This window comes from Perognathus longimembris, chromosome 28, assembly GCF_023159225.1.
Source record: "Perognathus longimembris pacificus isolate PPM17 chromosome 28, ASM2315922v1, whole genome shotgun sequence".
NCBI lineage: Eukaryota > Metazoa > Chordata > Mammalia > Rodentia > Heteromyidae > Perognathus > Perognathus longimembris.
In genome coordinates, this window is record NC_063188.1 from 17,440,222 (window position 1) to 17,463,563 (window position 23,342).

Consider the following 23,342-nt stretch of genomic DNA (forward strand, 5'->3'; position numbering starts at 1 on the left):
ACATTTTACCTCCCAGAAGATGGTACAACCATAGTGGGAACTGAATGGGGCCCAGCAGGGGCCCCATTTTTCAGGCAAAAAGCCCTGCTGGTCCCAATTCACCCCTTCTTGCACCTTGAACAACCTCAATGCAGGCCCTTCTTTGCAAGGGTGAAAAATCTTCCAAATTCTTATGGAAATGAATGGTTATGCCAAGCAGTGGTGGCTCATGCCTGTAATCCTGGCTACTCAGGAGGCTGAGATCTGAAGATTGTAGTTCAAAGACAGCTTGGGCAAGAAAGTCCATGAGACTCTTATCTCCAATAAATTATTAAGACAAGGCCAAAAGTGAAGCTGTGGTTCAAGTGGTAGGGTGCTATCCTTGAGAAAAAGAAGCTCTGGGATAGCACTCAGACCCTGAATTCAAGCCTGCACACACACACACACACACACACACACACACACACACACACACACACACACACACAGATGGTTATAGGATAAGGAAAATAGCTGTCTCACTGTCTGCTCTCAAACCTCAGTAAAGCCAGTGGCCATTAGTGCCTGAGCCCTCTCCTTAGGAAGGCTGCTTGGAGGGAAGGGCATAACTAGCTAGAGCATTGGATGAAGCTTTGGGTTTGTAATGTTAAAGGCATAACCGGGGAAGGAAAAGATGGCCCTAAGAGGACAGTGCAAGGATATTTTGCTGAGACTATCTTTGAAGGAAACCCATTTGCCCCTCTCCAATCCTCTCATTAAGAAAGGTAACTAGAGCCAGGCACTAGCTACTCAGAAGGCTGAGATCTGAGGATTGTAGTTCAAAGCCAGCCAGAGCAGGAAAGTCTTTGAAACTCTTATCTCCAATTAACCACTCAAAAACCAGAAGTGGAGCTGTGAGTCAAGTGGTAGAGCACTATCCTTGAGCAAAAAGAACTCAGGGACAGGGCCCAGGCCCTGAGTTCAAGCCCTGTTACCAAATAAATAAATACACAAATAAACAAATACATTTAGTTGTACCTGTATTTATTGCTATCAACAAATCTCCCTCCACCCCTTCATATTTACATCCAACTCCTTCTCCAAAGCTAGCTTTTACCAAAGTTCATGGTAGAAGGCCAATAAGTATGCTCACATCTGGAGAGTTCTAGATGTAGTAGGCAGTGTTTACCCTGCACAAGAAGAGAGCTCTCAGAATGGTTGAGGGCACAGACTGCTACTGGGATAAAAGGAGGTCCTACCAACAATTACTCTTTCTACCTTCTATAGTTTAACATCACCGAAACTTTTAGCAAAGCAATGTTGAGGGTAGCAAACTCCCCATTGTCAAATACAGTGCTTTATTTGCTTGTGAGGGTCCATACAAGTGGCTAAGCTTGTACCCATACCTGCATTTGGCTTGCAAGGGCCAATTGTGTCTTTAGAAAAATATGTGACCACCTGCCATCCATCACCTGGGAAAACTCATTCGAGGTGGGGACAAGAACAGAAGGGAGGCATATATTCAATGAGATATGGATACTTGTTTAAGCTGGGATAATTTGGGGCTCAGCCTGAGCTCATACCTTCATGGGAAGGTATAAAATAGATGAACAGAGCTGGGTCCTGGTGGCTCACACCTGTAATCCTAGCTATTCAAGAGACTGAGATCTAAAGAACACGGTTTGAAGTCAAGCCAAGCAGGAAAGTCTGTGAGACTCTTAATGTCTGATAAACTACTCAGAAAAAGCTGGAAGTGGAGCTGTGGGTCAAGTGGTACAGCACTAGCCTTGAGTAAAAACTGAAGCTCAGGGAGAGAGCCCAGGCCCCACATTCTAGCCCCAGGCCCAGCAAACAAACAAAGAGGAACAGGAGAAGTCATTTCATTTGAAAGCCCAAGGCCCTACCAGGCCTCTCAATAAGCCCCACTGGTATTGCAGGCTGAAGGTAGCAAAAGGGTAGACATTTAAAGATGCAGAGTTGGTGAGGCCCTTGATGTCTACTCATTTTAACCCCAGCCTGTTCTAAATACAGAAGTCCAAGGCATTTGGTTGAAGTCTCAGAGTAATGATGCAGTGGCCAAACTTCTAAGAAGTTAAGGAGAACAGTGGAAATGGTACCTGTAGCTTTCTTCAGACCTTTGGGAACTCTAGATTCACCTATGTCTAAAAAGGGTCCTACATAATAGCCAGCTTCTCTAGGGTTTTGAGAATGACCCAAAACACTGACTCGGCACCCTTTGTAGGAGCAGTACAGCAGCAGAGTGGGAATGAGGAGGGTTTGGGAACTTTGGTGGCAAGGGACATGAGCAAATTTCTTGTTGTTCCATTTGGTGTGGCCAGAGCCTGGGAGTGGGTGGTCTCAGGAGGGGCTGTGCTGTCAGTCACTGGTGGAGGGAGAGATTGGGCAGGTGGGATGTGCCTTTGGACAATCCCTTCACTTCAGCTGAGCCTGTAGGGCTCTGGCCAGGCCATTGGCCATAAGCCCCCCCTTGGAAAGAAGGATCAGGATTTCCACTAGTCTTCTGGGCCCAGGCCATTATAGGAGACTGGGCCAATCATTGTGGCCCCTGTAGCTCAGGCCCAGCCTTAGCCTGTGCCTTCTTCATGTCAAGGTGCTCCGGCCAGGGAAAGGCCGTGTAGTTGCTCTTCAGTACTGGCCAGCTCTGCCTCATCTCGCCCGCTCTCTGGGCCTTCGAAGCAGCCTGAGTCACGTGGGATGTCCACCTTGGGATCTGACACTGTGTGTGCCGCTGGCTCCTGGCTGCTCTCAGTTCCCTCTTCTGCCTCCTCACTGCCAGCTGCCAGGGATGAGAAAGATAGAATATGGGGGTTTGGTCCTAAATTGGGAGGTCAGGAAGCCCTGGGATGCCTCTTAGAGGTAGAGATCATGCAAATGTCATGTTTGCAGTCAGGTTCCCCTGGTCTCCTCTACCACCTCTGCCTCTCTTCTCCCCACTTCCACCTCAAAAGCCAGTAGGAGTTCTTTTCAGGCCCATGAGATCAAACTTTTCTAGCACTGAAACGGGACTGGGCAACCTGAGCTTGAATTTTGGCTCTGTTACCCAGATTTGACATTTTCTATAAATGCTTTACCTTCTCCAACCTTAGTCACCCCTTTGATCCAAAAGAGAATTGGGCCCAATCACCTCTACAACTTCTCCCCCCTCCCTTTCCCTCACCAAGTTTTTCTGACATTTGAATTCAAGTGCAGAAAGTGCCTCTCTATTGCAGAAAGGCTCTGGGGCACAGTGTGTATTCAAGGTACAGTTCTAGGGCAAGCCTTTGACCCCTGGAATGCCAACAGGCACTAATGCCCATCTTTTCCACTAGAGCCACTCACTGTCATAGTCCAGCAGCAGCTCTGCAGCTGTGAGCAGCTTAGCCCGGTGCTGTGGGTCCATGATATTTAGCTCATTGAGGTGTGTTTCCCGCAGCTCTTTGAAGTCCTCCAGCGTCTGGTAGCCATTGAGCAGCAAAGTGGACGTGTGCTCCTGGGGACAAAGGCAAACCACAAACAGTGCTCCTTATAGGCCATCCTTGCCTAGAACTTTCCCCCCACATGTAGTGGTAGCCCTAGGTCCCCAACTCAGGAACAAGTGGGCTTCCTTTGTATCTAGATACTAGTGAAGGTCCAAAGTCAAACCTCCAGGCCAATGCGCTCCAGCAGCTCATGCAGAGTTTTCGGCTTGGGCCTTTTGCCCTTGCTCTGGCGGCGACTGGTACGGGCAGGCCCCACGGCCTCTTCGGGCAGCACATCCACATAGATGAATTTGAAAGAACCCAGCTTCCCATTGAGCAGGCCCAGCCATGTGCCCACGGGTGGCTTTTCAATGATCTGGATCACATCTCCTTTCTGTTTGGGGAGGAGAAGAGGGGAGGGTAAGGAAGAGAGGGGAAGGGTCCTGTGGCTTCTGCTGATGTTGTGCTACCCTGGCTCAGTGTAGCCTTTTTTTTTTTTTTTTTGGTGCTGTGACTCAGATTCGAACCGTGTAGCCTTCTTTATGGCTTCACCATCCTGGGTTCTTGAGAGGCCTGGATGCCAACCTTACCTGCAGTTTCAGTGAGTCGTGATCATAGGGACTGGGAGTGAAGTCAGTATGGACTCTTGCCCGGCCACAGAAGGGCCCTGTGTACTGGGGGGCCGGTGGTTCCTCCACGAAGCTGCCAGAGCTTGGACTGGGGCTACAAAGTTCACTACCTGCAGGAGACAGGGTAGGGAGTGGAGCAGTCTGCGCTTTATCCTAGGATACCGGGGGAAGTCAGAGCCTGCCAGGTGCTTTCCTTAGAAATCCCTAGGGTCCAGGCTGGAGAAGAACACTACGGCAAGCCTCACACTGCAGTAGCTAGGGGAGGGGGCAGAGGGGAGTCAGGCCCATCCCTCTGGTCATGCTGGAGAAGGGCAACTTCATCTGTGAGGCCTCAGCTAATGAAGAGTTCCTAGTAGGAAGAGAAATTGTTCACAGATCAAAGTATGAGTAAACTGGGAGGGCCTCTGGAATCCCATAAGCCTCACATCCCCAATGACCAGATGAGGCGATTGGAGTACAGATGGGCCAAGTGACTTACTCAAGGCCTTTGATTCTGCTGCAACTTGGCAGCACTGGCCCCATAGACCTTAAATGTCCTCCCTCCCATTCCAGTGCTCCTACTTAGGAAAGTCACACTTTGCATTACCATTTCTTACTTTCTTTACTTAGTAAGACTTGATGTTTAGTTACAATAGCTCACAGAAACCCAGGCATGTTCTTTCTCCCTGGAAAGGGCAGAGTGATGTGCATGTTAAGTGGATTTTTGTTGGAGGGAGGGGCACAAAAGTGTCTGTAGATCCAGAGAAAGAGGAGAATTTGGAAAGTGCCTGAGGATCAAGAAAAGCAGTACTTCTTTAAGGCTGCATCCCAGAGCCCACAGCCCCTCCTCCAGGCAGGGAAGCTCATCAAGGTTTTATTCTCAGAGAGCCAGCTGTTAAACAGCACACTATTTTAAAAATATACTTTATTTTAAAAATATATTTATTTATTTATTTAGACCAGTCCTGGGCCTTGAACTCAGGGCCTGAGCATTGTCCCTGGCTTGTTTTTGCTCAAGGCTAGGACTCTGCCACTTGAGCCACAGCACCACTTCTGGCCATTTTCTATATATGTGGTGCTGGGGAATCCAACCCAGGTCTTCATGTGTATATACGAGGTAAGCACTCTTGCCAATAGGCCATATTCCCATCCCCTAAAGCACACTATTGTAAATGCCAAGTGGTGCCTTCAGCCACCAAACCAAAGTTTGGGGCCAAGATGTTAATATCTCTTTATAGCTGGAGACCCTATGTTCCTATACCAGTCTAGGATATCAGAGGCTCAGAGAGGTATAGCCTCTGCCTCTCCTTGGAAGGGTGAGAATAGGCTGTTCCAACACAGCAATGATGTTCTTCTCCTGTAGGCCCCTCCAAGGCCCAAGGACAGCTGGTGAAAACTACTCCAAGGCAGACCTGAGCTGAAGACTAGGTCACTTTGGACAAGTCACTTACCTTCTCTCAGTTCCCACATCAGTGAAGTAGGGGCAATAATATGATCTTATGAGATTGTTATGATAGTTTAATGCGAAGGTTGGGAAAGTTTCAGTATGCAGCTAACAAACACTCACTTTCCTTTCCATTCCATGGGCACTGCTCTAACCTTTTCTCCAGATGTGGCAGGTATTCTCCTACCTGCTCTACTTACCTGTCGATGTCTGGCGAGTGAGCACTGGGAGTTCATGTTCTTCTTGCTCAGAAAAGGCCAAGGCCATTTTCTCAGGTCCAGGGCTTTCCAGGCCATAGTCTGGAGATGTTGGGGAGGCTGAGCCCTCCTCCAGAGTGTCTCCCTGCAGAGGGATGGGTAGAAGCCTTGAGAAGCCTCACTGAGGTGCATATAAGCCAGTCCCAAGTGCAGAGGAGCTCTGTCATCTCTAGGCTTTAGTTTCCTTGTCAGTAAAAATGTTTCTTTTTTTCTTTTTGTTTCTTAGGTGTGAGACCAGGGCTCAAACTGCTTTTCCTCATTGGCTAGTTGTCTACCAACTGAACCACGCCTCCAACCCCTGCCCTGTCTGTGTCACAGAATGAGTCTCACCAAAGTGCCAAGAAAATGTTTTTTTTTTTTCAGCTTGTAGTGCCAATGCACATGTGGAAATGAAAAGACCATAGAGGCAGAGCTTGGACTCAGTGCTATTGCTATGGTCTAGTCAAACAATGGTACAAGTGAACAACTTACTATGTCCTCCTGTGTGCCAGGTCTGCCTGCCATTTCCTTCACAAAAGTTACAGTAACTTTTGTTGTTGTTGTTGGTTGTGGGGCTTGAACTCTGGGCCTGGGTGCTGTCCCTGAGCTCTTCAGCTCAAGGCTAGCGCTCTACCACTTGAGCCACAGTGCCACTTCTGGTTTTCTGGTGGTTAATTGGAGATAAGAATTTCATGGCCTCTCTTGCCCAGGCTGGCTTTGAACTGTGATCCTCAGATCTCAGCCTCCTTAGTAGCTAGGATTACAGGTCTGAACCACCATACCTGGCTAAAACTTCAAAGTAACTCTTGAAGATAAGAAGTATGGTTGGCCTGAGTTAACAGATGAAGAGTAACCTTACCAAGGCCCATGAGAATCCATAACCAAGTCACTCCATAGCTCCTCCCATCTTACTGCATTTCAATGGGATGATGTTTAACAGCTGGCTCTTTGGGAATAAAAGCCCCAATGTGTTGCCAATTTTTGTGTTATAAATGCTCCCTCATCATCATCACTGGGTTAAACTACCAGATGAGGTGGTGGAAGAGATAGATTAGTTATTTCTGCTGCACAGATACCATAGACACAAATTACCTCAACATAAATATGACACGACCCATGTTTGCAATAGAATTTATGTAAACATTACTTTGTATAACTTGATTTTTAGTGACGGTTGTAGTCAACAACTGGCTTGCAAGATTTCTGACAATTTAACCAGCTGCTCTCACAAGCTGGTTAAGTTAATTTTGGCACATTACTTCTCAGTGCCTCCATCCCAACGCACTAGACTCCCTGTGTGCTTTAAGCTACTTGGACTGTGCTTGCCCCACAGTTGTCTGTGGGGTTGAGGCCAGCCTTCTTGATTTTCTTTACATTCTTCAACTTAACAATGGTTTGACTTACAATCATTGGTCTTTGCTGATGGTGTGAAGGCGATAGAATTTGGATCTTTTCCCAGGCTTGCACTCTGCAGTGTGGTCCTGTATGGTGATGCTAGGCAACAGCAGTAAGCTACAACTCCCCATTAGCTACACAATTGTGAAAGGAAGCAACTGACACTCCACAGGGTGCTGTGTTGCCAAGTTCTGATGTTCAGTAGGTAGGTGTAGTCAATATATTTTTAACATGGGATAGTCTCCCCTTATGATAGCTTTACCAGGACATAAATCTATGGTAAATTGAGCAACTTCTGAGTTTTTCCTCTATATTCTCCTGGAATCAGACCTTCCCCTTCTAGGGGCTAGTTCCAAGCAAAACTTTGAGGTGATTGGATTTGTCTCAGGTGATCTCACATCCTTCTCAGCTTTCCCTCTACCAAAGGCTCTCCTTTGTACAAAGCTTCAGCCACCCACACTTTCAGCCCTCCTCAACCCCCATCCCTTCCCCAGCCAGCCTCTGTTCTTGTGACAGAATCTTTTTTTCCAGTCCTGGGGCTTGAACTCAGGGCCTGGGTACTGTCTGAGTACCTTTTGCTCAAAGCTAGCACTCTACCACTTGAGCCACAGCACCACTTCCAGCTTTTTCTGTTTATGTAGTACTGAGGAATCGAACCCAGGGCTTCATACATGCTTGGCAAGCACTCTACCACTAAGTCACATTCCTAGCCAGCCTCCTGTTGTTAACAGGAGTTTCTGGCTGTTCTGTTCATGGCTACTGGTGCCCTTCTCTCCTATGTGACCTTTCTGCTTGAACTGAACAGGGGCTTCATGCCTAAGTAGTGGCTGTTCGGGTGCTCATTTTCACCCCCCCCCCCCCCGTCCCCGCTTGAGTGCCCTCCTTGGCCCCTAGTCCTTACTCTCTTGAGTTTCAGACTCACCATCTCCTCTGACAGGGCCTTCACCATCATCTTGCCCATCTTTCTGTTCATAGTACGAGAAATCACTGCCCTCCACTTCTTCCCCAGTTTTTTGTGACTCTTTGCAGCATCCTCTGGAGCAAGAGCACCCGAGTCATCCTCTGGAATCTATGATAAACAAAAGAGGAGATCCCAAACCACTGGAGACCCTGCTTAGGCACAAGACTTACTATAGGAAGAGGCTTTGAGGTCTCTGCAAATGGTAAAGGGGATGGATCAAAAGGCCCCCATCTCCTTCCTCATTAGCTCCAGCCTTCTCCTCAGCCCTATTAATTTATAATTAATCTGCTAATTAATTTATAATTGGAAGAATACAAGTGCCCAGAAGTTTGATGTGTGGGAAAATTGAGGTCTTCTGTATTAAAGGGGGCTTTGCCTCCTCCTCAATCATAATATCTCCTTTCTCCCACCCCCACTTCTTATCCCAGGGCCCACAGCCAGATTCCCCCAGGAGGCACTGAAACTTACATTATCATCCAGATTAAATTCTTTCTCGCTCACCACGGGGGAACTGGGTTTGGATTTGGCAAAATCCTTGAAGCTGCTGGAGCGCTGAAGAGAGAGCTGGAAGAAGCAGAGTGTCTTGATCAGTGGTGTTAAAATGGCTGCCCCAGGACTGATCAGTGCACACCAGAGCAGGGCAGAGCCACATGTGTCCTGAGGGCCCCCGAGCTAATGAGGTGAAGTGTCAAGATATACTTGGAACTGCATGGTTTCATCTTGTTCTTGGCTCTATTCCTGACCACAGACTGAGCTCCTTACTGAGGACCCTAAAATCTCAGGCTAAGGCCAAATTTTCACCGGTGCCTGAAATTTGGTCCCAGATTCTTGCAATGAAAGAGTGAATGAGTCAGAGCAAATATATGCTCTTGCACAGCATAATTTATGCTCAGCATAAATGTAGTTGACAGAATAACTCCTCCCATCCACAGAACCCAGTTGCTCTAGCCTTCACGACCTGGGCCTGCACTGAGCCTGTTCTGTACGTGCCACAATACGGGCAGGTATAATGCAGCTGGATGAACTTGTGTCCCAGGTAGAGTAAAATAATCCTGCCAGAAGCCAGCAAGACCTGGCATTATACCTTCTGGAAAACTATAGTAGAGGCTTACTTAGAGAAAGTACCTACAGATTTGGAACACAAATGATTGGAGCTAATTTAAATAAACAAAGTTGACATTTTCTCTTTATTCATCTCAGCTTAACCACTGATGGAATGAGCTAGTAACTTCATGTTGGCTGGTGTTTGGGCTTTCAAGTATGACATGTTTGTGTTGATGAGACTGCTTTCAGGAAATGATCTTTCTTAACTGTATATGCATGAGCATATGAAAATAACAACCAGAAACCAGGGCAAGGCAGGTAAGGACGGCAAGTCATAGACACAACAAGTTGAGGCTGAAATACCCAATACTAGAAGATATACACAGGAACTAGGGTTCACAGATGGCCAGACAGATAGAGTAGGATAGACTGCAGACACCCAAGATAAGACCATGAGGAACTGAAGCCCCAAACCCACACAAAGCCAAAAAGTTTCACATCCTCTTTCTTACTAAGTGAGGTGTGTGTCCAGTGGTGAGTCCCCCAAGTAGGGGCAGTATCACCTGTCCCTCAGCACATGTACAATTGATCCCAACTTTTGTGCACTGAAGTAGAGCAGTTCAGTATTCCTTTTGGGTCTTGATCAAAGCTCAATCAGCAATCAATGGTCAAGGGTCACACATTTCTAGAGGTAGTTGACCAGAAACTAGGTCACTAAGGGACTGTAAATGGGTGTAGAGAAGGGAAAGTGTGACCATGGATTGACTGCTATGGTTCCCATGCATCTCCTCCATCCTCCTTCCTTTATTTATTCCCCTCCTATTATTGTTTCCATCTTTTCTCCCTTTCTTTCCCGTCTCCTACATCTTCCATTCATTTCCTCCTCTTGTATGGTAGGATGTAGCTGCTTGGATAACTTCCTCTTCTCATTGCATGGAAAAGAGGGAACAGAGAGAAGGTGGGCACCAGTCTGGCCTGGGCCCAAGGAGGGCAGGCAAGGCTGCTATTTATAGGGCCATGGGGCCTATTGTGGTCTTCTCTCCACTACTCTTTAGCCTGGGCTGCAGACCAAGAGGCTGAGTTGACTCAGAAGCCCCAGTGACTGGTAAGGCTGGAAAGTAAGCAGAAGTGCGGGCGGGTGGGGGCGGGGAGAAGCTTTGATAGGGAAGAGCAATCTCATGGCTTGGCTGCTTTCTAATCGCAACTCTCCCTGGACCTTTTCCTGTCATTAATCTGTAGTCTAGGGGCTTGGAGGAGGAGCCTTTGGTTCTCAAGCCTGTGTGAGGGCCCCTCTATCTCAGCTTTCTGCCTAAGCAAGTGACACAATCCAAAAAGGCCACCAAGATGGTGCTAGAGCCTGAGTCCAGTGCAACTCCTTAGCCAAGGATAATGGAAAGGATTATCACGGGTTCTTGACCAATGGCAAGAGCCAGTCAGGGTTGCCTTTTTCCAGGCCCATCTCCAATCTCAGAGGCAGCCCCAAATACTACGACTGCCTTTCATTGACCCTGGGGTGCTCACACTCAGGGCTGGGTTGAAGTCCTTGAGCTCATTTTGGTTTTCTGTGTATTCTGTTTTTTGGGGAGTACTCACTGGAAGTCATGCAAGTATGTGAGCAACTATCATATATTGTTGACCTTCTTTTTCAAGTCTAGGGGGGTACATGGCCTCTTGCAATGGTACATTTCTGGCATTAGACACTTCCAAGTTCAACTGTGCGATGTATGGCCTTAGGACACTTATTCAACCTTCTAGAAACACAGTTTTTTCATTTGGGTTTATTACTGCACAGCTGTATAACTTACTTAATTTTTCTAGGGTGCTGTTTTCTTATCAATAAAAGGAAGACTAAAGCATCTACTTCATTACCTCATTGGGCTGTTGAGAGTAAAATGAATGACTGCTGAGGACGTCACCTGACACAGCAGTCCTTCACTCACTCAATGCTAGTTAATGCTTAGCCTTATGTGTGATCCACCTCCAACACACTGGGGATTGAAGCTAGGTCTCACAGTGACCCAGATCTAGACTTGTACCCTGGGCATTTCTCCCTCTGAAAAATCCTGTCTTCTCCCTGTCAACCAGTTTCTTTTCTTCTTCAATTCCAACGTCACTGGAAGCAACTCAAATGCTCATTAACGATAGGATGGGTAAATTGATTGTGGCAGACTCATACAGGAGAACCGTACCAGTCAGTGAGACAGTGCAATTATCCCAACAATATGGATGGATGCCATCAATACCCTGTTGAGCAAAACAAGCCAGCTCCCAGAGTATATGCTTCTGCCCACACCAAGTTTAAAATCAAGCAGAACAAATCTGTGTGGTTCAAAATCAGGCAATGGGTTACTCTTGGAGTAAGAGAGTATATAGTGATTGGTTAGGGACATGAGAGAAGATTCAGGAAGTAGTTTGCTTCTTGGTCTGGGTGCTTCCTATATGGGAGTGTTCATTTCATGAAAACACACTGATTGGCACACTGATGATTCATGCACTTCTCTGCATGGATGTTATACTTCAATAAAAAAAAAGTTTCCACTCCAATTTCAAAGGCAGCTTCTATAGAAATCCTTCCCTGATCACTGCAGAGCCCCACACTGCCTCAGGTGTCATTCTCCTCCCTCAGCCACCCTCTCAGTTCCTTCAGTGCTGTGGATCCTCTCTCTCTCTCTCTCTCTCTCTCTCTCTCTCTCATGTGTGTGTGTGTTATGTTGTGTATGAGATCTACCAATGAAATGTTGAACATCACTCATGCGACTGACACACTGCCAAGTGCTACATATACGTCAGCTTGTTCCAGGTTCAGTAGCCCTTGGTTACATCTAATCTAAGAGACTGTCATGCAGAGAAATGATGAGTTCTAGGCAGGTCATAGTGGAAAGAGAAGTTACGTAGAACCAGATGTGACACTGGAAGGTCCTGAATGTTGGTGTGTTGTGCCACCTCGGGACTCATGCAGTTGCCCCTATCCCAAGAGAGAAGTGAGATTGAGCGCAATGCTGACTGTAGGTGGAGTTGACTGGAGCCACCAGGAGAGTTGTGGAGCGTAATGGCGGAGGAATTGCTCAGAGGATGAAGTGTATTTGAGCTGGACCAGGTAGAGGAGGCAGGATTTCTCCAAGTGGAGCTGGAGCAAGAGTGAGAACTAGGGATGACTGGAGCATGGGGGAGTGCTGGATATGCCAGTGGCTGTGGTGAGAGGTAGAGTATAAAAGGCTGTGGAAAGCCTTTGCCAGCCATGCCAAGGAATCTTGGTGGGCAGCAAGTTGAATGCCCTTTATCTGAAATACTGAGGACTAAATGTATTTCAGATTTTAATTTTTGTATTATTTTGCATGCATAATGAGATGTCTTGGGGATGAGATCCAAATCTGAACACAAAATTCATTCATGTTTCATATACTCCTTATATAAGTAGCCTGAAGATAATTTTCTTTTTTTATTCTTCTTTCTTTTCTTTTTCATTCTTTCTCCCTTTTTACTTTTATTTTCCTTCCTTTCACTCTTTTTTCTGTTTATTCCATCCCTCCTTTTTTCTTTCATTTTTCCCCTTCATTCTTTTCTTCTTTCTTTCTTCCAGTCACGGGGCTTGAACTCAGGGCCTGGGAGCTGTCCCTGAGGTTTAGTGCTCAAAGCTAGTACTCTACCACTTTGAGCCACAGCTCCACTTCTGGTTCCCTGGTGGTTAATCATGGATATGTGTCTGATGGACTTTCCTGCCTGGGTTGGCTTCAAACTGTGCTCGTTGGAGCTCAGCCTACTGAGTAGCTACAATTACAGCTATAAGCCAGCAGCACCAGGCTCTTCTTTTCTTTCCTTAAATACAGTCTCACAAGGTAGTCTAGGCTGGCCTGGAACTCTTAATCCTCCAACTTCAGCCTCCTGAATGCTGATAGATGTACTGGTGCACATGCCTAGCTCTGTAAGTAATTTTATACAATATTTTAGCATGCTTGCATTTTAACTATAACATTACATTAAGTCAGCACTTGTGGTGTCATGCTGGCATTCAAAAAGTTTCAGATTCTTGAGATTTTAGATTTCAGATTATGGATATTCCACTTTTACTGAAAATATGAAGCGCATGCTGGTGAGGTTGTCTTGATAGAGGTGTGCTATAGCAAGAAAATATGGGCAAAGTAGTTTCCTAGACTGGAGAAGACAGAGGAAAGAAGAGATTGGAATGAGGGAGCAACTGAGCACTTGAACAGAAGCCTACATTCTATTCTATTTCCCTGGCAGGAGGTCTGGGAGAGAATTGGAACGTTAAGATGCAATGGAGAAGAACCATCTTCAGTGGAAGCAAGTCTGGGATGAGCTACTTCCTGTACCCAGCACTGGTTTATGATTGAAATAAGATGAAAGGCAATACAGAGCACGTGAGAACTTGAAGGAGATTCAAAATTCCAATGAGCAGCTAAAGGATATGTGTTCTGACCCCAGGGCTATTCTAGTCCTTCCTGATCAACAGTAGGTGCTGCATCCTGATCCCACCATTGGAGAAGTCCTACTCCCTCTTCTGCTGTGCTGGTTGGAAGATCTCTTATTCCATATCCATCTGAATCTGCACTAAACAGCTCTCCTATTGGTGGGCTTAGTATTTTTATGCTTAGCAGACCTTAGCTTGTTAGTTTTTGTGGTAATGGGGATTGAACTCTACTACTTGAACCATGTCTCCAGGCCCTCTCTTCGTGCTTTGGAAATCATTAGAAGGACAAGGGAGTTGTGGGGGTTTAACAATTGTGTAGTCAATCCATCCTGTTTTTGGTCCCTGCTCAGTAGCTCATAGCTCTGTGGCCTTCAGAAAAACCCCATCTGAGTCTTAGGTATAAAATAAAGTAGGGACATTATCTATTCTACTTTGCCAGGGTGTGGTGAGATGTCTGAGAGCTAAGGGACGTGCACAGTACACAGCATAGTGTTTGGCACCTGAGGAAGTCTCTCTCACTGTGGTTCCTAGAGCTGTTAAATCTTGTTTCCGCCACCTCAGGGCTGAGACCATGGTTCTTTGTAGTGTGCTCTCTAGTTCATCTATTCCAAAGCAGGCCCCACCTTGTGCTCATGAGTACATGTGAGCAGACACTCATACTATTGTTTCAGGTGATGAGTATAACCTCTTGATGTAGGCAGATCAGAAGCTATTCTCCTTTTCAGAGATGAAGAAAATGAAGTCCAAAGGAAGTTAATCATTCGTGAATTGTCCAAGACCCTATAACCTAAAACATGACAGGATTCCAAGTCCACTTTCCTGTTCCCTGCATGGCACATTCTCCATTTGGCAGAACTGAGAGATGCAGGGACAAGAGAGAGGCTTCTTTGCCTTTATTCTTTTGCCTCTGCCATATCATATATCATATAAGTCTTCAAAGGAGAGGGACTTGCCCACAGTCATCACACAAGTGGTGATGGAGCCGTCCCTCCCTTCTGGAAGCTTGGCTCTTCTAAGAACATTTGCACAGTTATGTGGCTTAGAGTATGTGGAGGCAAGCTCATTTTGGCTCCTGGAGGCTGGCATAGACTCTGGTAGGGCTGGAGAGGAGTTTTCCTGGACTACTTTGCTGTAAAGGACTCAGACCAGGCTGTCATATAATTTTTGCTTTTCTTGGAAGAGCCATAGGAGAAATTCCAGAGGCCTATCTAACAACAGAATCTGGGTAATGGAAACCAAGAAAGAGGGAAGATGACATCTGATTCTTTGGGCCATTGGACACCTTCTGCTGAGGTGGCACAGGGGCCCAATGTCAAAGTGCCAGCTCTTTCTCAGACTCTTTCCTCCAGCTCAGCTCCCCTGTGGTTTGGGGCCTAGAAGTGTCTGTAGAGCAGTGTCTGTTTCCCACCCCAGTCATCCAGAGAGCAAGGGGAAGTGGCCCCAGCCCCTGCTGAGGTATGGCAGCCAATGGCAGGCCTGCTAGACCTAGCACTATGCGAGGTTTACACAGAAGTGACAGGCTCATGGGAAGATTTGTGAATCTCCCCCACCCCACCCCCACAACTGCAACCTTAGAGAAGCAGCTGGGGTGGGGACAGTACTGCCGGAAGTGGCAGCCATCCAGGACCTGAGAGATGGGGCAGGATGCACACCCCAGTGCCCTGTGACTCACTCTCAGCCACTGCCTGGGAGCTGTTCCCTTGACATGTGGGCTTCCTCCATAGAGTACCTGGCCTGAACTCCAGGGGAAATAGGTCTGAACTCCAGGGGAAACAGGGAGGGCAGAATGAGGGTGTGGAGTCCCTGGACTTGGCTTGAGATTTGGGATCTGGCCCCATCCTGCTTTTTTAGAGTGGTCCTGCGGTCCCGCTGGATATTCAGGATGTACTTACAGATTGCTTGGGGAATCCTATCATCACATCAAACTCCCAACTTTAACAAGGGAAATCTACATTTGACAGAGCCTTCAAGAAATGTAGATCTAGGGCTGGGGATATAGCCTAGTGGCAAGAGTGCCTGCCTCGGATACACGAGGCCCTAGGTTCGATTCCCCAGCACCACATATACAGAAAACGGCCAGAAGCGGCGCTGTGGCTCAAGTGGCAGAGTGCTAGCCTTGAGCGGGAAGAAGCCAGGGACAGTGCTCAGGCCCTGAGTCCAAGGCCCAGGACTGGCCAAAAAAAAAAAAAAAAAGAAAGAAATGTAGATCTAGCAGAGCTTTCAAGGATCTCCCCTTCCAGCCTCTGCCCCAGGAGAATGAACATCTCAGCGGCCTATGTCAGATTCCTTCCATCTTGGCCTTTCATATCCTCCCCACCCCGGATTTTTCCTCTCCTCAGCTCTCGTCTATTCACTATCTCACCAGCTTCAGTTTTCTTTCCTTACAAACAAGTTCCCCCTTTCCTGGGCTATAGATTCACCCTGCATCCCATACAGTTTGGTGCCCCCTTTTCTTGAGTCTGAAAATCACCTCAGACCCCACCCATCTTCTCAGGAGCTAAGTAGAACTGCTCACTGGGCAGGGTTTGAGCCCCAGACAAAGGGCAGGGCATCTGGTAATATCTTGGCTGCGTGGTTTAGTGGAGCCAGCCAGCCAGTGGGATGGCTTCCTGAGCGGCCATGCTTGGGCAAACGTGGTAGCAAAACCAAGTATAAGGGACTGAGAATTAAGTACAGTCTTAGGAATCAAATTGTTTGTTGTATTTTGTAATTCTCAGAGTCTAGTCTGCTATTCTCACTCCTCATTTTTAATTCTTTATTCCATCATGGTAGGATTCAATTCTGTGCCTCCAGACTTCTAGGATTCTACCCTGTAGCTCTGTAATTCCACCGTTTTAAAAGCCCTTTTTTGTAGTTTTGTATTACTGGAGTCACCTTTGGTTCTCACCTACAGGCTTAACATATGGCCTTTTGCTCTTTCCATGTCTAAGAATTATGGATAGGACAGGTGGAGAGTACAGAGGGGGAAAGGAAGAAGTGAGCTCCCAAAGATGCTCCTCACCTTTCTCTTCTGAGTGGGCTCCTTCTCGCTGGCGTTGGAGGGCTTACGGCGCAACATGGTTCTCCAACTTGGAAAAACGCTAGCCCTGCTCTCCTAGGTGTCAAGATGCAGAAGCCACTGGCGCAGCCTTGCCAGCACTGTCTAGGGGGCACAGCATGGACTGAGCCTCCGGCGGCTACTAGGGCTGTTGTAGTGGCAGCTTGGGGGTGCAGGCCATGGACACCCGGCAGCAACAGCATACAGGAAGCCCTGCCACGTGACCTGCTCTTACAGCAATCGCAGCCCCTGCTGGCCCCTAGGGAGGAAGGAAGTCCCAGCTTCAGTCTCCAGAGATTCTGATACAGACAGCTCTTTGGCTAAACAATCACAGAAAAGCCCCTACCCTGTTGTCTCTTGTCAATCATCATTGGTCCCTCTCGGAGTTGCTACTCAAACCTTATACTCACTAATCAAAATCCAGAAACCAGAAGATGGACAATCTCACTTCCCCTGTGTCAGTGCCCCTGATCATTTTGAATCTCCAAGGTCATCACTATACTACCATTACTATCAAAGTTATGGCCATGATCTCAATAGCCATCACCACTGCTACCATCACCAGAGAGCCCCCATAGCTGTCATCCCTGCATGCATCCCCATTGCCATTGGCACACCTACCATCATCACCTCTACATTCAGCTATCAGCACTGCTTCTACCACTTTCCACACGATAGTCATCCAAATGATGCTCTCAGCCCTCCAACCCTCACCACTACAGCCATCACTTCGACAACCACCATGCCTTCCTGCAGCAGATGCTCTTACAGACATCATTCCAGCTTCAACAAGAATTTACCAGATGCCTATGCGCTATTGCTTATTTTGTGGATTATCTGTGGAAGACATTTTTTTTTAATAATCCTGAAGATGGAACCTCAAGCCTTCTGTATGCTAAGCAAGTGCACTATCAACTCAGCTGCATTCTCTTGTGGCAGTTATTTTAATAACCTCAGTGACTTGTTCTGCTAAAAAAAAAAGGAAGCGATATTCATCACATAAAATTGAGCAAACACAGATAAAGAAAACATTTTTAGAATTGTCTATAGATTATGCATACATGAGAATAGAATAGTGAAACCTGTTGCAATTGTTGCAGGGGAGGGGAGAATAAGGGAGAGGGACAGAAGGAGATGGTGGAGTACGCTGTATGCACACATGGAAATGTCACAGTGAAACCTTCCTTGTACAACAACTGTATGCTAATGATTTTTTACATTTCCATAATTTTGTTCTTTTTGGATGAGTATCCTGTTCTGTTTTAATGCTGTTACCTTTCAGTTTTGTGCGCTACTGCCATTGGGCTGCCTCGCAGCTTTTTTTGCTCATGGCTGATACTCTACCATGCGTCATACCTCCAGCCCAGCACTTTACTGGTTCATTGGAAATGGAATCTCAGTCTTTTCTGCTTGGACTGACCTCAACTTCAATCATCAAGGTCTTAGCCTCCTGAGTAGCTACAATTACAGGAGTGAGCCAACAGCATCTGGCTTAAGAATCTGTTACCTTTGTGTACATAACCTTTTCCTTCTTAAGAGGTAAAGAGGGGAGAAGAAGAGGAGATCATAAAGAGCACATAGAATCGTTTGGGGGTGATGGATACATTTACTATTTTGATTACAGTTATGGTTTCATGGATATATTTATATGCCAAAGCATCAAATTGTACACTTTAAAAATGTGAACCTTATTGAGAGTCGATGATACCTTAATAAAGCAGTTTTAATTGTTTAACTAAAACGTACTTTGAAAACTATCATCTGCATTTCACATGGAACTCATTAGTATTTTCTCATGGTAGAAGATATTTTTCAACTGTGTATTTGTTTTTTTTAATTGTTATTATAAAGGTGATGTACAGAGGGGTAGGGTTAAGTAAGTCAGGTAATGTGTATGTTTCTTTTTGGACAATGACACTGCTTCCCTCACTCACTCCCAGTATTTTTCTCCCACCCCTACCCACAAGTTGTATAGTTCATTTTCAATATAGTGTCTAGTGGGTACCACTGCTGCATTTGAGTGCATTATTTGTTGGCTGTTGGCATCTCATTGGTTGGAGAAACTATGTTATTTCACCAGGCTGATGAACTTGGTGTTTTTTTTTAACTATTCATTTAACATCCATAAGTTAAATACTCGTTTACATTTAGTTCTTTTCTTAGGAAAAATGTTCAGAAAGGGAATTACTGGGATATATATGCATATGTATATGTCTATATATAATCATTTATTTATATCTCAGGGCTGGATGTGTGGTTAAAATGTTAGAGCATTTGCCTAGCATGTGCAAGCCCGAGTACTGCCAAATAAAATCAAAGATAACAGAAGAGAAATAAACATGGATTAACATGAGTCTGAGTATTCAATTTCAGTGAAGAGATTGCTACAGGAAGTCTTCCTACCTGGCTCATGATCTATCTCAAACGTTGATTCCTAACCTCTTGGGACATCATAAAGAACCCTCGGAGATGCATCTTTTAAAGGCTTTTGACTTCTGTGAAATCCTACCTCACCCCAGTTCCCAAGATGTACTTATGACTTCCTTCCCTGATCCTAGTCCACACGGTCAGTCTATCCTTCTGTTGGAGGGAGGTGTACTAAAGGAAAGCAAGGTCCTTCTCTCCCTAGCTGAAACAAAATTTCATTAGGCTCCGTCTACTCTATCTGCAAGGTAGACTTAAAACAGATCCAGATCGTCTTTCTTTCTTTCTTTCTCTCTCTCTCTCTCTCTCTCTCTCTCTCTCTTCCTTCCTTCCTTCCTTCCTTCCTTCCTTCCTTCCTTCCTTCCTTCCTTCCTTCCTTCCTTTCTTTCTTTCTTTCTTTCTTTCTTTCTTTCTTTCTTTCTTTCTTTCTTTCTTTCTTTCTTTCTTTCTTTCTCTTTCTCTCTTTCTCTCTCTCTTTCCTTCCTTCCTTCTTGCTTGCTTGTTTTTGTGTTTGCTTTTTTTTGCCAGTCCTGGGGTGTGAACTCAGGGCCTGAGCACTGGCTCTGGCTTCTTTTTGCTCAAGGCTAGCACTCTACCATTTGAGCCACAGGGCCACTTCTGGCTTTTTCTATATATGTGGTGCTGAGGAATCGAACTCATGTACATGAGGTGAGCACTCTACCACTATGCCATATTCCCAGCCCCAGATCGTTTTTAACTTTCCAGCCTGAAAATCCCTGCCAGGCTCTTGGTGGCTGGTTAAGGCTTTGCAGCCCTGTGCATACCTAGTGGCCACGAAGGAAATGGACGCATCAGGCCTTTGGTGCCCAGCATGATCTGGGGGTGGGAGGGCAGCCTAGCCTGGGTCTGGGACTGGGATGAGGCTGGGCTTCACTGGCCCAGGATACCTACAGCTTTGGTGGCCAGTAGCAACAAGGGAGGGAGCATTTGTCAGAGCCTTTTGGGTCTGTGCAGCAAGCAGTGGCTGGTCCCCGGGCAAGAGGGCAGGATGTGCCCGCTTCCTGTTTGCTTAGCTTCAGCATTGAGCTGAGCTCACATACCAACCGCAGGGACTTCAAAAGCCACCAGCAAACCAAGGCCCTGGGTAGCTGAGGCCTGGGGAAAAAGGCAGGAACATGGAGGTGAAGCCACCTGGGAGAGAATACAGAGAAGTGACAGACCCCTGGACAGGAAATAAATGTTTTCCGTCCTGCCTTTCTTTCTCCTTTTCAGATCTGCATCTTCTGATCATCAGCGGGTGCTCTGAGTATCCAGGGTCTCCCTAGTACAGACTTGCCTTTCCTCAGCCTTACTCTACCAACAGGTGATGCTGGCTGGAGTCCCAAATGGGTCAAGCCCCAGTGGGCTAATGGGCCCTAAACACTTGTTTAATAGTCTTCTTTCCACTTCCTGGCAGTTCATTTACATTTTATAGGTTCAATTCCAATTACATAGAGCCTTCAGCTAAAGAGGTGGCCCAAGTTAGTAGTTCAGTGAACAAAACAACCTTAAACTTGATAATGGGCTGGCAGGTAGGACCTAGGAGCTTACTGTAGGCACAGAAATAAATCATTCTCAAGTCTCCTTCCATCTTTTCCTAGCACATCTTGTTCTTTGTCAAGTACTACCTTAGAGACTTTGGGAACATTCCTTAATCCCACCACAACTCTCTCAGGAAGATAGCTTCAAGTGGGATACATATTGCAAAGATGTGTCCAGAAGTATGAATGCCATGTAAGAGAACTTGATTTAGTGCAAGACTGTGGGATGTGTGTGTCTGTGGGGGGTCCCACTGATAACAAAAGCAGTTTGAACCCTCAGAGGCTGGGTATAGGATAACCAAAGACTGCATTCACATAGAGCAGGCCTGACCAGCACAGCCATGAACGTTCTCCTTTGGTAGATGCTCATGGATGGCTGTTTGGGCCATGTGGGATCTGGACACATGTAAAAATATCCTTCACATCCTTGAATGCTTTGAGGTAAAGATTTTGGACATGAGGAAATACCTTTATCAAGAAAGTCTTCCAAAAAGATTCCTCCTCTCACTTCCTACCCCGAATCCTATACACATTCCAGCTGAAAATTGTAATAACTCCCTGAAATTTACAACAGCACTCTAAGTTAGGTACCATTGCCATTCCCATTTTGTAGAGAGAGGATTGAGGCACTAAGGGGTTAAATGAACTGTTTAAGACTGCATAGACAGTACGTGGTGGGAGCTGAGTTTTAAATGCAGGTTAGGCTTTGGTCCAGAGCCCATCCTATTGTAAGGTATCTCTGGTTCTGGAGGTAAAAGAATTGCAGGGTTCTCTGTTACAGCCCTTTTAGTGTCCTGTGCTAGGCTGGGTGCTTCAGAGCTACTCTGAAGCAAGTCCAGAGGGGAGCAAACAGGACAAGAGCATCTAGAATTGGCATCGTGTTCATAGTACCGTAGTAATGGGCTGGTTAAGTGGTAGTGATGTATTGGCAGACACACCCTTATTAGGCCAATGAAGGACTAAACACCTGTGGTATTTGCCCTTGGGAATTTGGTGCAAGTTGAATTCCAACAACTATGTGGAGGAATGGAGTGCATTTGTGTGGCCAGGAATGACCAGGAACAGATACATGGGTTTGGGTTGGTTCTAAGGAAGAAACATTGGATATTCAGATCATAATAATTCAGCCCTGGTAAATAGCGATCTTCTTCTATCCAATCAGAGACTACATAGTCTCTTGAAAATAGGTTTTGACAAGTAGCCTACCTTAGAAGCCATGAGAAAACTTCATGGTGTTCATCCTAGATAGAACATGTGGAAAAGCAAAATTGTCGGGGAGAAGGGAGAGAAGCAGGGTAGAAGAGGCTACCAGACAAGGGGGAGGAGGCTTGTGCCTACATTCCTCAGGCACACGCAGAAAGGCACATAGTTTTCAGTCCAGAAACAGTCTAGAGCCACAAAAGGAGGCAAAGACAGTCACCTCTGAAGCTCTGACTTTAAGATAAAGTCTCAGTTAAAAACACACACACACACACACACACACACACACACACACACACAAACAAATCAAAAACCACCTTCAGGCAGTTGTGGCAATTACCCTCTGCAGAGGAGGCTGGACTTGAGTGCTCATATCAGAACACGCTTAAGATTCACTGGAGGGCCTATTTGCAGGGAGGGGCAGGCTTGGCCCCAACAAGACGGTTCTTTATGGCAGTGGAGAGGAAGAGGAGCTAAACAGTTTCCAGAAAAGAAGGCAGGTCAAACCTAATTCAAATTGTCCTATGGTCACCAATTGGCTGAGTGACCTTGGGCAAATGACAAAACTTGTGATGAGACTTTGTGAAGACAGTAACAGTAATCATGTGCACCTAGTTTGTATGTATATGACAGAGATCAGGTTCACTACTCAGATGACATGCAGAGGGAATCCTCTCTGGGCCCATATTCTACGTATCTCCACTTTGTCAAAGGCAAAATTCCCTCACTCCAGACAACTCTAGAACACAGGAAATGTGACAAGCAGGATGACCTAAAGCTGCTTGGGACCCACTACGATGGAAACCAGCTTTTCAGCTTCATAGCCTAGCCACGGCCCACCGGGGCTTTCTCAACCACCTATCGTACCCCACTGGAGCTGCTTGCTAAGTTCCTGTTTCACAAAGAAACAAGGAAGTAAAGAGCTGGGCGGGCCTCAGAGCAAGGGCTGGCTGGGTAGAAGTTCAGGGGGTAGGGAGCACCTCCCACTCCCAGCTCTCCTGAGTCTGGGGGTGGGGGGGAGAAAGGATGGACAGGGAGGAAGCAGTTGCTACTGCATCTTTCATAGTTCTATTTTTTGGAGCACTAAAATACCCAACTATTGATTTGAGGAAGTGCCCAATGACTTGGTAAAATGCATTGCTGACGTGGGTTTGATGGTGAAGTGTAGGCAGCCCAGCCACTACCTAGGCCACAACTCATAAAAAAAAAAGCTGGAGTTACCTAACTCACAAATGATGGAGGACCGACTTAGTTATCATTTTTAGATGAACTATTTAAATTTTGTGTATATGTATCTATCAATCTTTTCCGTGCTACTTTCTATTCCAAAAAGTATTGAAAGCCTCAAGAAATGTAGCTACAAACTGGATATAGTGCTTTGTGAACTATCACCATTGTTGTCAGGGATATGTGACCTCAAACAGGCCTCCTTGGGCCTCTGTTTGTTATAGGAGCCATTGCAAAGCTGATCTAGGATGTTGTCAATTTAACTCTTGCTCCAGCTTCACTGGGCTATGTGACTTGGACAAGTCCTTTCTTAGATCTTGCCTGCTATAGAGGTTTCTCTGTATGTCAATCGGGGGTTGAATTGGATGTGTGTTGTTTTT

The 23,342-nt window shown here is 46.2% G+C and overlaps 1 protein-coding gene across 1 annotated transcript; it reads right to left on the bottom strand.

Moving 5' to 3' along the window:
- Positions 1-1,825: 1,825 nt before the first annotated feature.
- Sash3 (SAM and SH3 domain containing 3) lies at positions 1,826-16,812 on the bottom strand. The gene is made up of 8 exons (XM_048336495.1): positions 16,535-16,812; positions 8,529-8,624; positions 8,022-8,168; positions 5,669-5,810; positions 4,007-4,155; positions 3,601-3,810; positions 3,298-3,448; positions 1,826-2,755 (listed from the first exon to the last, which is right to left on the bottom strand). Exons 1-8 carry the CDS (start codon positions 16,589-16,591, stop codon positions 2,565-2,567), a joined length of 1,143 nt encoding a protein of 380 aa, XP_048192452.1. The 5' UTR covers positions 16,592-16,812; the 3' UTR covers positions 1,826-2,564.
- Positions 16,813-23,342: the final 6,530 nt, after the last annotated feature.

Coding starts and splice junctions, on each gene's coding strand:
- Sash3 (XM_048336495.1), bottom strand. CDS start 16,591: ATGTTGCGCCGTAAGCCCTCCAACGCCAGCGAGAAGGAGCCCACTCAG. Junction 8,625..16,534: donor AGCCCACTCAGAAGAGAAAG/GTGAGGAGCATC, acceptor TGCTTCTTCCAG/CTCTCTCTTCAGCGCTCCAG. Junction 3,449..3,600: donor TGGAGCGCATTGGCCTGGAG/GTTTGACTTTGG, acceptor CTTTGTCCCCAG/GAGCACACGTCCACTTTGCT.